Source organism: Salminus brasiliensis, chromosome 10 (assembly GCF_030463535.1).
Source record: "Salminus brasiliensis chromosome 10, fSalBra1.hap2, whole genome shotgun sequence".
NCBI classification, from domain to species: domain Eukaryota; kingdom Metazoa; phylum Chordata; class Actinopteri; order Characiformes; family Bryconidae; genus Salminus; species Salminus brasiliensis.
This window is the reverse complement of record NC_132887.1, coordinates 41,592,541-41,606,849: the sequence shown is the minus strand read 5'-3', so window position 1 is coordinate 41,606,849 and position 14,309 is coordinate 41,592,541. Positions and strand designations below refer to the sequence as shown.

The following is a 14,309-nucleotide window of genomic DNA, read 5'->3' as shown; positions in this document are numbered from 1 at the left end:
CTGATGGGGGTGCCCTTGCAGCCACCGGTCCACTAAACCAAAATAATCAACAAAAATAAAATAATCAGGATGATGTCACAGATAATTAATCCTTTTGTCTTAATTTAACACACACACATACACACAAACACACACACTGATACACAGTGCTGCTGTAGAGAGTGTGAATGAAGTCCTTAAAAAGAATGGAATCAATCTGCACAGAACCACCTGACTATCAACTGACCATCACCTGACCATCACCTGACCAACACCTGACTATCACCTGACCAACACCTGACTATCACCTGACAATCACCTGACCATCATCTGAACAACACCTGACCATCACCTGACCGACACCTGACTATCACCTGACCGTCACCTGACCATCACCTGACTATCAACTGACCATCACCTGACCAACACCTGACTATCACCTGAAAATCACCTGACCGTCGCCTAACCATCACCTGACCAACACCTGACCAACACCTGACAATCACCTGACCATCACCGGACCAACACCTGACTATCACCTGACAATCACCTGACCATCACCTGACCGTCACCTGACCATAACCTGACCAACACCTGACTATGAACTGACCATCACCTGACTATCATCTGACAATCACCTGACTACCACCTATCACCTGACCAACACCTGACTATCACCTGACCATCAAATGACCAACACCTGACTATCACCTGACCATCACATGACCAACACCTGACTATCACCTGACAATCACCTGACCATCATCTGAACAACACCTGATCATCACCTGACCAACACCTGACTATCATCTGACCGTCACCTGACCATCACCTGACTATCATCTGACAATCACCTGACTACCACCTGACTATCACCTGACCAACACCTGACTATCACCTGACCATCATCTGAACAACACCTGATCATCACCTGACCAACACCTGACTATCAACTGACCATCACCTGACCAACATCTAACTATCAACTGACCATCACCTGACCATCACCTGACCATCACCTAACCAACATCTGACTATCACCTGACCATCATCTGACCAACACCTGACAATCACCTGACCATCACCGGACCAACACCTGACCATAACCTGACCAACACCTGACTATGAACTGACCATCACCTGACTATCATCTGACAATCACCTGACTACCACCTGACCATCAAATGACCAACACCTGACTATCACCTGACCATCACATGACCAACACCTGACTATCACCTGACAATCACCTGACCATCATCTGAACAACACCTGATCATCACCTGACCAACACCTGACTATCACCTGACCGTCACCTGACCATCACCTGACCAACACCTGACTATCAACTGACCATCACCTGACCAACATCTAACTATCAACTGACCATAACCTGACCATCAAATGACCAACACCTGACTATCACCTGACCATCACCTGACTATCACCTGACAATCACTTGACCATCACCTGACCATCACCTGACCAACACCTATCAACTGACCATCACCTGACCAACATCTATCAACTGATCATCACCTGACCATCACCTGACCAACACCTGACTATCACCTGACCAACACCTGACTATCAACTGACCATCACCTGACCAACACCTGACTATCAGCTGACCGACACCTGACCAACACCTGAGTCTGTGTGTGTGTACCATGTTGTCCTGGATCTTGGTGTAGCTGTTTGGTGAGTTGAGCCACAGCATCCTCCCCCGGTCCCGCCTCACGCCCTGCAGTTGGACACAGTTCCATGGAAACGTTTCCTGTTCGTCCCGCCCTACCCCAGTAACGGTTGCTGGGATCTCCACATCGTTATGATGATTAGGTTTCATTTTAACTATGGGATGGCGGTAGGTGTAACCTGTACGGTAACCCTGGTAACAATAACATTAACAGGTCAGAAGAGGAGTGCACACACAAACTCACACAAACACACACACATTGTGAATAATAAAAAGTCACTCACCAGGTTGTCCATCATCCTCATTAGAGACTCAAACTCCGCCTCCCCCACCCTCCATCTGATTTCGCCATTCTCCATCTCTCCACCTGCAGATGGGGACATCTTCACACACTCTTTGTCCAAGACACACAGGTTCTCAGCACCACCTGCACACAGCACAGCACACACCTCCACACACACACACACACACACACATGTTTTATGTTTAAGAGAAAAATGTAATTATTTCAACAGTTCAGAAATAAAATAAAGGCAGAAATAAAGGAGCTCTGAGTTCCTCACTGTCCCCACTGTCCAGCTTGCTCCCGGAAAGACTCATTAACAAGCTGCACTATCAAACTCATTAACTATCAGACTCATTAAATATCAGACTCTTTAATTGTCAGACTCATTAACTATCACTCTTTAACTATCAGACTCTTTAACTATCAGACTCATTAACTATCAGACTCTTTAACTATCAGACTCTTTAACTATCAGACTCATTAACTATCAGACTCTTTAACAGGCTGCACTATCAAACTCTTTATCTATCAGACTCTTTGTCAGACTCATTAACTATCACTCTTTAACTATCAGACTCTTTAACTATCAGACTCTTTAATTGTCAGACTCATTAACTATCACTCATTAACTATCAGACTCATTAACTATCAGACTCTTTAATTGTCAGACTCATTAACTATCACTCTTTAACTATCAGACTCATTAACTATCAGACTCATTAACTATCAGACTCTTTAATTGTCAGACTCATTAACTATCACTCTTTAACTATCAGACTCTTTAACTATCAGACTCATTAACTATCAGACTCATTAAATATCAGACTCTTTAATTGTCAGACTCATTAACTATCACTCTTTAACTATCAGACTCTTTAACTATCAGACTCATTAACTATCAGACTCTTTAACAGGCTGCACTATCAAACTCTTTATCTATCAGACTCTTTAATTGTCAGACTCATTAACTATCACTCATTAACTATCAGACTCATTAACTATCAGACTCTTTAATTGTCAGAATCATTAACTATCACTCTTTAACTATCAGACTCTTTAACTATCAGACTCATTAACTATCAGACTCTTTAACAGGCTGCACTATCAAACTCTTTATCTATCAGACTCATTAACTATCAGACTCATTAACTATCAGACTCTTTAATTGTCAGACTCATTAACTATCACTCTTTAACTATCAGACTCTTTAACTATCAGACTCATTAACTATCAGACCCATTAACTATCAGACTCATTAAATATCAGACTCTTTCATTGTCAGACTCATTAACTATCACTCTTTAACTATCAGACTCTTTAACTATCAGACTCATTAACTATCAGACTCTTTAACAGGCTGCACTATCAAACTCTTTATCTATCAGACTCTTTAATTGTCAGACTCATTAACTATCACTCATTAACTATCAGACTCATTAACTATCAGACTCTTTAATTGCCAGACTCATTAACTATCACTCTTTAACTATCAGACTCTTTAACTATCAGACTCATTAACTATCAGACTCTTTAACAGGCTGCACTATCAAACTCTTTATCTATCAGACTCATTAACTATCAAACTCATTAACTATCAGACTCTTTAAATATCAGACTCCTTAATTATCAGACTCATTAACTATCAGACTCTTTAATTATCAGACTCATTAAATATGTGACTCTTTAATTATCAGACTCATTAACTATCAGACTCATTAACTATCCGACTCTTTAACTATCAGACTCTTACTATCAGACTCTTTAACTATCAGACTCTTTAACTATCAGACTCTTACTATCAGACTCATTAACTATCAGACTCTTACTATCAGACTCTTTACCAAGCTGCACTATCAGACTCTTTAACTATCAAACTCTTTAACTATCAGACTCTTACTATCAGACTCTTTAACTATCAGACTTTTTAATTATCAGACTCATTAACTATCTGACTCTTTAATTATCAGACTCTTTAACTATCAGATTCTTTAACTATCAGACTCATTAACTATCAGACTCTTTAACTATCAGACTCTTACTATCAGACTCATTAACTATCAGACTCTTTAACTATCAGACTCTTACTATCAGACTCTTTAACTATCAGAATCTTTACCGAGCTGCACTCTCAGACTCTTTAACTATTAGACTCTTTAATGAGCTTCACTATCAGACTTATCAACTATCAGACTCTTACTATCAGACTCTTTAACTATCAGACTCTTACTATCAGACTCATTAACTATCAGACTCTTTAACTATCAGACTCTTACTATCAGACTCTTTAACTGTCAGAATCTTTACCGAGCTGCACTCTCAGACTCTTTAACTATTAGACTCTTTAATGAGCTTCACTATCAGACTTATCAACTATCAGACTCTTACTATCAGACTCTTTAACTATCAGACTCTTTAACGAGCTGCACTATCAGACTCATTAACTATCAGACTCTTACTATCAGACCCTTTACCGAGCTGCACTATCAGACTCTTTAACTATCAGACTCTTTAACTATTAGACTCTTTAACTATCAGAGTCTTTAACGAGCTGCACTATTAGACTCTTTAACTGTCAGACTCTTTAACTATCAGACTCTTTAACGAGCTGCACTATTAGACTCTTTAACTGTCAGACTCTTTAACTATCACACTCTTTACCGAGCTGCACTATCAGACTCTTTAACTGTCAGACTCTTTAACTATCAGACTCTTCACCGAGCTGCACTATCAGACTCTTACTATCAGACTCTTTACCGAGCTGCACTATCAGACTCATTAACTATCAGACTCTTTACCGAGCTGCACTATCAGACTCTTTAACTATCAGACTCATTAACTATCAGACTCTTACTATCAGACTCTTTACCGAGCTGCACTATCAGACTCTTACTATCAGACTCTTTACCGAGCTGCAGTATCAGACTCTTTAACTGTCAGACTCTTACTATCAGACTCTTTACCGAGCTGCACTATCAGACTCTTTAACTATCAGACTCTTTACCGAGCTGCACTATCAGACTCATTATTTGCACTTGCTTTAAATTGGTGATGTCTGCCCGAACCGATGTGGAGGTCAGGCCTGCATTAAGTTGCCATAGGCCCTATTATGATCCCCAGTTACAGCACTGTGGTGTGATGGTGTGTGTGTGTGTGTTTACCTGTATCTCACATGCTTGCTGGCTGTGGTATGCGTAATGAAAAGCTTCTTCAATTGTTTCTCCAAACGCCAGAAGGCCATGATTCCTTAACACTAACACCTGCAGCACACACACACACACACACACACTGCTGTTGAAAGTGCTGTATGAATAAACGCCGGTCCTGATTGGTTTAACAGCCACTGCTTGTGTGCTGAAGGCTCTCCAGTCTTCCGCTCATCTTCAGCAATCTTCAGCAAATGTAGAGCTCGCTTGACCATGTACAGTGACCTCTGCTGTTGCTAAAACATTACCTTGGCGGTGGGACCTAGGGCCTTCTGTAGCTCCGCCTTCTCTTGCCCGCCATCTACATCACCATGGTATGTGAAGTAAGACACCTCCCCCAGCAGCAAAGCCTCATGGGAAATTGGCAAAATGCCACATTTCATTGAAGAAATCTGAAAAATGAGACAACGATCAATCAAGTTTACTCTACACTGCTCTGTGTGTGTGTGTGTGTGTGTGTGTGTGTGTGTGTGTGAGAGAGAGAAGGAGTAAATGAGTGTGCGAGAGAAAGTGTGTGTGAAGTACGTACAGCAGCGGTAGCAGGTGTGTGTGTGTGTATAACACACTTTGCATCAGGGCGAGCAGAGTAAACAGCAGCATGGAGTTTAAACGCTGCATCATCAACAGCCAGTTCTATCGAGCCATGCTCCACCACCTGACCAATCAGATTCACCTTCATCTACAAACAACAAAACCAAACCTGAGAATAAGAGTGTGTCTGTGCTGCGTGTGTATCTGTGTGTGTCTGTCTGTCTCTGTATGTGTATGGGTCTGTCTGTATGTCTGTGTCTGTCTGTGTGTCTGTCTGTCTGTCTCTCTGTGTGTGTCTGTCTGTGTCTGTCTGTCTTGGCCTGTGTGTGTCTGTCTGTGTTTGTGTCGCTGTGTATGTATGTCTATCTATCTGTTTGTGTGTGCGTCTGTCTGTGTATGTGTGTGTGTTTGTCTGTATGTCTATGTGTGTGTCTGTGTATGTGTGTCTGTCTGTGTGTGTCTGTGTATGTGTGTCTGTCTGTATGTCTGTGTGTGTGTGTCTGTCTGTATATCTGTGTGTGTCTGTGTATGTGTGTCTATCTATCTGTTTGTGTGTGTGTTTGTCTGTATGGCTATGTGTGTGTCTGTGTATGTGTGTCTGTCTGTATGTCTGTGTATGTGTCTGTCTGTATATCTGTGTGTGTCTGTGTATGTGTGTCTGTCTGTGTGTGTCTGTGTATGTGTGTCTGTCTGTATGTCTGTGTGTGTGTCTGTCTGTTTGTCTGTGTGTGTGTGTGTGTCTGTGTATGTGTCTGTCTGTGTGTGTGTATGTGTGTCTGTCTGTATGTCTGTGTGTGTGTGTCTGTTTGTGTGTGTGTGTGTCTGTTTGTCTGTGTGTGTGTGTCTGTCTGTTTGTCTATGTGTGTGTGTCTGTGTATGTGTGTATGTCTGTATGTCTGTGTGTGTGTGTCTGTGTATGTGTGTATGTCTGTGTGTGTGTGTCTGTGTATGTGTGTATGTCTGTATGTCTGTGTGTGTGTGTCTGTCTGTTTGTCTGTGTGTGTGTGTGTGTGTGTGTGTATGTGTGTGTGTCTCTGTATGTGTATGTGTATGTATGTGTGTGTGTTTACCAAACTGGCTGCTGTTGCCTCAGAGAAGGAAAGACCCTGAGGGAGAATCAAAACATGATCCTGTTCTCTGCACACGCGCACCTAAGCGAGCGAGAGAGAGAGAGAGAGAGAGAGAGAGAACGATGGAGAGAGAGAGAGAGAGACATAGAGAGAGAGAGAGAGAGAGACATAGAGAGAGAGAGAGAGAGAGAGAGAGAACGATGGAGAGAGAGAGAGAGAAGGGTGGAGAGAGAGAGAATCTGAGAGGTACAGTACACCGGTCACGCCGCCCACTCTAACAGTGTGTCTATCACAGTTCGGTCTGTCGGTCAGTTCTGTAGATGAACGCTGGTGAAGATGCAGCAGCTGCTGATCGTTCCTCTGAACACCTCTCCTCCTGGAGAACGTCCCACATGCAGACCCTCACTACCTCAGACATCTCAGTGTGTCTAGCTGTGCAGTCGGAGAAGTTTGGTTCCAGTGTCATAATTGAAGTCCACTCCAAACTCCTCCCACTCTGAACCCCTGTGTGTGTGTGTGTTTTTGTGTGTGTGTGTACTCACAGTAACGTATGCGTTGGTGAAGTGTGTGTATCCGTACAGGTCCAGCAGGCGGTAGAGGCTGGCCAGTTTGCAGCGGTTCTGTCTTTCAGCTTTAGAGATCCAGTCCATCCCACACACATCATTCACTGGACTAAGAGAACCAGCACCTGCACACAGACACACACATACATACATACATACACACACACACACACACACACACTCACACATAGACACACACCCACAGAGGAAGGGTTTTATACAGAGACACTGTAAAACTGATGTTGGTCCGAAGCAGCTGATTTGTGCCTCACTTACGAATTTCAGGATTACCTGCAGCATTCACAGTCTTATAAGACAGAAGTGTGTGTGTATGTGTGTGTGTGTGTGTGCGTGTGTGTGTGTACTCACCGTTGGAACTGTATGCTGATGTATGTGTAAGAGTGTTGTTGAGGATGAGGTCAGCAATGTGGTTTATTGTGAATATCCCACTGCCCTTCACACTCTGCTCCCTCACTAAGCACTCCAACTCATCCTTAAACATCTAGAACGCACACACACACACACACACACACACACATAATAACTGAATGTAATCTCAAACACACAGTAACATAGAAAATAGAAACATCGAACGTTGTGTTGTGTAATTGTAAGACTTGTGGAGTTTAACGAGTAGCTCAGCACTGCAGGAGTTTTTGTATCTTAGACTTTTTGTGTGTGTGTGTGTGTGTGTGTGTGTAACTGTGGTTTGTTATGTTGGAATGAACTGCCTCCTCCGCTTCTGCTCATCTGGGAAATGGCCAGCACTCTGATTCCCTCTGCACGGTTACCATGGTGACGTTCTCTACTTGTTGGTTGTTATGCAATCAGACACAAGCGTGGGTTTTTCTCCACATGCAGAAATGAAGTGTGTGTGTGTGTGTGTAAAAGTGTTTCACTCTAATGTAACCTGGTGGCTCCAGCTGGTCTGCACTGAGAGCTGGTGTAAGGCTCAGAGGAACACTGCATCCATCCAGACTCGCTCGGAGTCTCAGCTCAGAGTTGTCTTCTATGTAAAATACGCACAGCTCACTATACTGATCACATCAGCTATAGAACAGCTCACTATACTGATCACATCGGCTATAGAACAGCTCACTATACTGATCACATCAGCTATAGAACAGCTCACTATACTGATCACATCGGCTATAGAACAGCTCACTATACTGATCACATCGGCTATAGAACAGCTCACTGTACTGATCACATCGGCTATAGAACAGCTCACTATACTGATCACATCGGCTATAGAACAGCTCACTGTACTGATCACATCGGCTATAGAACAGCTCACTATACTGATCACATCGGCTATAGAACAGCTCACTGTACTGATCACATCGGCTATAGAACAGCTCACTATACTGATCACATCGGCTATAGAACAACTCACTATACTGCTCACATCGGCTATAGAACAGCTCACTATACTGATCACATCGGCTATAGAACAGCTCACTATACTGATCACATCGGCTATAGAACAGCTCACTATACTGATCACATCGGCTATAGAACAGCTCACTGTACTGATCACATGGGCTATAGACCAGCTCACTGTACTGATCACATCGGCTATAGAACAGCTCACTATACTGATCACACTGACTACTGAACAGCTCACTGTACTGATCACATCGGCTATAGAACAGCTCACTATACTGATCACATCGGCTATAGAACAGCTCACTGTACTGATCACATCGGCTATAGAACAGCTCACTATACTGATCACATCGGCTATAGAACAGCTCACTGTACTGATCACATCGGCTATAGAACAGCTCACTATACTGATCACATCGGCTATAGAACAGCTCACTGTACTGATCACATCGGCTATAGAACAGCTCACTATACTGATCACATCGGCTATAGAACAACTCACTATACTGCTCACATCGGCTATAGAACAGCTCACTATACTGATCACATCGGCTATAGAACAGCTCACTATACTGATCACATCGGCTATAGAACAGCTCACTATACTGATCACATCGGCTATAGAACAGCTCACTGTACTGATCACATGGGCTATAGACCAGCTCACTGTACTGATCACATCGGCTATAGAACAGCTCACTATACTGATCACACTGACTACTGAACAGCTCACTGTACTGATCACATCGGCTATAGAACAGCTCACTATACTGATCACATCGGCTATAGAACAGCTCACTGTACTGATCACATGGGCTATAGACCAGCTCACTGTACTGATCACATTGGCTATAGAACAGCTCACTATACTGATCACATCGGTTATAGAACAGCTCACTGTACTGATCACATCGGCTATAGAACAGCTCACTATACTGATCACATCGGCTATAGAACAGCTCACTGTACTGATCACATCGGCTATAGAACAGCTCACTGTACTGATCACATCGGCTATAGAACAGCTCACTATACTGATCACATCGGCTATAGAACAGCTCACTATACTGATCACATCGGCTATAGAACAGCTCACTATACTGCTCACATCGGCTATAGAACAGCTCACTGTACTGATCACATCGGCTATAGAACAGCTCACTGTACTGATCACACCAGCTACTAAACAGCTCACTGTACTGATCACACTGACTACTGAACAGCTCACTATACTGATCACACCGGCTACAGAACAGCTTACTGTACTGATCACACCGGCTACAGAACAGCTTACTGTACTTATCACACAGATTACCGAACAGCTCACTGTACTGATCACAACGACTACTGAACAGCTCACTGTACTGATCACACCGACTACCGAACAGCTCACTGTACTGATCACATCGGCTACAGAACAGCTTACTGTACTGATCACACAGATTACCGAACAGCTCACTGTACTGATCACAACGACTACTGAACAGCTCACTGTACTGATCACACCGGCTACCGAACAGCTCACTGTACTGATCACATCGGCTACCGAACAGCTCACTGTACTGATCACACCGACTACCGAACAGCTCACTGTACTGATCACACCAGCTACTGAACAGCTCACTGTACCGATCACATCGGCTACTGAACAGCTCACTGTACTGATCACATCAGCTGCTGAACAGCTCAGTGTACTAATCACACCGGCTACCGAATAGCTCACTGTACTGATCACATTGGCTACCGAACAGCTCACTGTACTGTGTTTTAACAGACTCTGCAGTGTGTGTGTGTGTGTGTGTGTGTGTGTGTGTGTTACCGGACTCTGCAGTGTGTGTGTGACCCTCTTCCTCTGCTCCATCATGTTGATTTCCTGTCTCAGGTCAGGTGGTTTGGTGCTGAATTGTGGGTAATGTAGTTCATCTGAGTTGTAGTTGTGTTTAAGGTCCAGGCTGCGCGGGGGTAAAACATGCGAGTTCGCCCTGCTCACACTCATCCTCTTACACACACACACTGCAGCACACACTGACACACACACACACACACACACATAAACTGATGCACACACGCGGATACACTCACACTGAGTTAGAAAATTACATTAGAATTTTCTTCCATATTAGGTAATGTTTTACACAACATCTAAACACTGTCACACACGCACACACACACACACACACATGTCTCAGAATTATGGTAAACTCACCGCACTGTTCTCACTGTCTCTCTGCTCGTCACACTCCGAATACAGCACACACACACACTCTCAGAGAGTCTGCCTGGCACTTGAGGGGGCTCTCTGTGTGGGAGCAGTGTGTGTGTATGTGTGTGTGCGTGTGTGCGTGTGTGTGTGTGTGTGTGTGTGATTTGTAAGATGATCATGTGATCCACTGTCTCCACCTACAGACAATACCAACCCTCCAGAACAAAAAGATCTCATGTATTAACATTATATAACTGTTCTATTACTGTTATAATAACCCAGAGTGAATGAGGGCCTATTCTGTATGAGAGGAATAGACAAGCAGCTAAAACACACACACACACACACACACACAAACAGTAGTGTTCTAAACAGCCTCAGTGTTTAGAAAGTTCTAATTTCCATGGTTACAATATTCTTTGATTTCTGATCTGCTCTTACTGTCCCCGAACTGCCCTCCATCAGCAGAGGGCGCCACTGTCCAAAAACTCTTCTTAAACACTTTTCACCACGGAATTTAAATTGACTGATGTCTGTAACTACTTCGCAACACAGCAGCAGTCAGATTAAAGATGAAAAATAAAACACAATAAAACAGTGTGGGTGTGGATGGGGATGTTTTCTGGTCTGCGTTCGTAGTTGACAAATAAGAAAAGTACTTTGATTCTGTTAATAATGACAAAATACTGCACAGGTGTTGCGCTGTAGACTCAGTCACTGCAGCACTGAGGGGTGTAGTACAGGGTAGTGAACAGCAGGTGGCGCTGCAGCTTCAGTCATTACAGCACTGAGGGGTGTAATACAGGATAGTGAACACCAGGTGGAGCTGCAGGTTCAGTCACTGTACCACTGAGGGGTGTAATACAGGGTAGTGAACACCAGGTGGAGCTGCAGGTTCAGTCACTGTACCACTGAGGGGTGTAATATAGGGTAGTGAACAGCAGGTGGCGCTGTTCAGTCACTGCAGCACACACTCTGTTGATAGTTGAGCTGTAGTTCACTGGTATTACTGGTGTGTAGTTTTTTTGAAAGATTAGTTAAATTTACATAGTGCTGTAAGACACTGTTTACTGTGACTGACACACATACACACACACACACACACACACACACATAAATAAACTCATTATTAATTTGCAGAGGACCATCAGATAAACGTGTGTGTGTTAGGCTGAGAGAAGTGTCTGCTACTTTATTCGAATCTGTAGCAGCAGACACTATCATTACTCACTGAGCATGGACATGTGTGTGTGTGTGTGTCTGTGTGTTTGATGTCGGACATTGAGGACACTCTACAGTCTCCATCATAAAAACTACAACACTGCTGAAGGATGAGCGGACTGCTAACTGCTCTTCATCACCAGTATGAAATGAATTTCAGCCAGATGTCTGATCAACGCTTCCACACTGTGAGTTTCTTCTGTAAGTACCCTGACTCTCAGACTCTGTAAGTACTCTGACCCTTAGACTCTGTAAGTACTCTGACTCTCAGACTCTGTAAGTACCCTGACTCTCAGACTCTGTAAGTACTCTGACTCTCAGACTCTGTAAGTACCCTGACTCTCAGACTCTGTAAGTACTCTGACTCTCAGACTCTGTAAGTACCCTGACTCTCAGACTCTGTAAGTACCCTGACTCTCAGACTCTGTAAGTACCCTGACACTCAGACTCTGTAAGTACTCTGACTCTCAGACTCTGTAAGTACTCTGACACTTAGACTCTGTAAGTACTCTGACTCTCAGACTCTGTAAGTACTCTGACACTTAGACTTTGTAAGTACCCTGACACTCAGACTCTGTAAGTACCCTGACACTCAGACTCTGTAAGTACTCTGACTCTCAGACTCTGTAAGTACTCTGACACTTAGACTTTGTAAGTACCCTGACACTCAGACTCTGTAATACTCTGACTCTCAGACTCTGTAAGTACCCTGACTCTCAGACTCTGTAAGTACTCTGACTCTCAGACTCTGTAAGTACCCTGACACTCAGACTCTGTAAGATAAGATAAGATAAGATAGTCCTTTATTAGTCCCGCAGTGGGGAAATTCCCAAAGGAGGTGCACCGTTCCTGGAGGTACTGCAATACCAGGTCGATGCGTGGAGCGGAAGGAGCAAGCTCCTCTTCCAGCTCCCTGTTCCAAAAAATCAATTTAATATCTCTGTACTCTGTACACTTAGACTTTGTAAGTACCCTGACACTCAGACTCTGTAAGTACTCTGACTCTCAGACTCTGTTCATAAATATTTCATTATTTTCACTCAATCTTTATCATTCAGTTCAGATTGATTCCAATATCTATAACAAGAATTCAAGAATTTATTTCCCTGGTGGTCTAGTGGTTAGGATTCGGTGCTCTCACCGCCGAGGCCCGGGTTCGATTCCCGGTCAGGGAACAAGACTTTGAGAATTTCCCCACTGTGGGACTAATAAAGGATTATCTCTCTCTCTCTTATTAAAAACCATCAGAACTCTTTAATATACAATTTTTTCTTTAATGTTATTTAACTGATTTAATGTATTAAATTGGATTCACCTGATTACTTGAGAACCTGTTTTATTTTATGATGCTGTTGTAAAAACGTGCCCCAACTGCCTCTGAAAGATTTAAATCCTTCCAGTGTTCAGGATGAGGAACTGGATCTGTCTGAAGCTCTGTGTGAAGCAGTGACAGGTAGACATGATTACTGCAATCAGATGTAGACAAATTAGCTCATGGAGTCTGATTTAAGTCTGGTTTCTGTAGGACGCTGTCATATTAATAAAAGTCCCACCAGACAGAAGGACCCCTGCTGTGAACGTTCCTGCAGCTACGGCAGCTCAGTAACTGCTCCTGCAGGTTCCTGCTGTGCTTCCATGCTCAGTTTTATCGTGAATGAAGCATCGCTGCTCGTAATTGTGGGAGTTTGTCGGAAAAGCCAGAAGGTGTTTGTTTAAAACGTCTCTGTTAGATCCAGTAAAACAAACGCAGCTGAAGAGCTCCAGAAGGTTGATGTTCACATAAACCATGACTGCACTGAGTGAGGAGATACTACATTACTGAAACCTGCTTCATTCTGTGACTGATTACAGTGCAGATACACAGGCAGGTGTGCCATCAGACTCCCGCTGACGGTAAGCCACTGTTAGGAGTTTAGCATTCGACTTGTGCCCCCCTGGGACACAGTGGTAGTCCACTGAACCATTGAGCCAGTCAGAGCCCACAAAACGCCCCTTTTCATCAACTCTTTTTCCACCAAGATCCTAATTTACTAATTTCCCTCCTTTTCTTACAGTTGTTATATTTCATAAATCCTTCTTCTCTGGTTGTAATATCCCTCTTAGTTTGTCTTCTCTTAAAATCTGAGAAGATTAAAGACTAGTTAGATCTTGAACACATTTCGTTTGTC

At 43.2% G+C, this 14,309-nt stretch overlaps 1 protein-coding gene, 1 non-coding gene and 1 pseudogene across 3 annotated transcripts in view; 1 reads left to right on the top strand and 2 right to left on the bottom strand.

Annotated features, from left to right (window-relative positions):
* The window catches only part of add3b (adducin 3 (gamma) b), a 14,216-nt gene extending 3,143 nt beyond the window's left edge, over positions 1-11,073 (bottom strand). The window contains exons 1-11 of one of the 2 annotated variants that reach the window (XM_072690178.1): positions 10,924-11,073; positions 10,537-10,800; positions 7,698-7,830; positions 7,308-7,453; positions 6,766-6,846; positions 5,694-5,843; positions 5,413-5,556; positions 5,120-5,218; positions 1,960-2,124; positions 1,649-1,867; positions 1-32 (exon numbers count right to left, since the gene is read on the bottom strand). The exon at positions 1-32 is cut by the window's left edge and continues 70 nt beyond it. In XM_072690178.1, coding sequence (XP_072546279.1) covers positions 1-32; positions 1,649-1,867; positions 1,960-2,124; positions 5,120-5,218; positions 5,413-5,556; positions 5,694-5,843; positions 6,766-6,846; positions 7,308-7,453; positions 7,698-7,830; positions 10,537-10,713 — 1,346 coding nt within the window. In that variant the 5' untranslated portion in view covers positions 10,714-10,800; positions 10,924-11,073. The remainder of the gene's footprint in view (positions 33-1,648; positions 1,868-1,959; positions 2,125-5,119; positions 5,219-5,412; positions 5,557-5,693; positions 5,844-6,765; positions 6,847-7,307; positions 7,454-7,697; positions 7,831-10,536; positions 10,801-10,923) is intronic. The other variant, XM_072690179.1, reaches the window with a different exon arrangement.
* A 1,901-nt stretch (positions 11,074-12,974) lies between these two features.
* Positions 12,975-13,113, bottom strand: LOC140564940 (U2 spliceosomal RNA; annotated as a pseudogene).
* Positions 13,114-13,244: 131 nt separating this feature from the next.
* On the top strand, positions 13,245-13,316 carry trnae-cuc (transfer RNA glutamic acid (anticodon CUC)). The gene has a single exon. It is a non-coding gene; the product is annotated as a tRNA-Glu (tRNA).
* Positions 13,317-14,309: the final 993 nt, after the last annotated feature.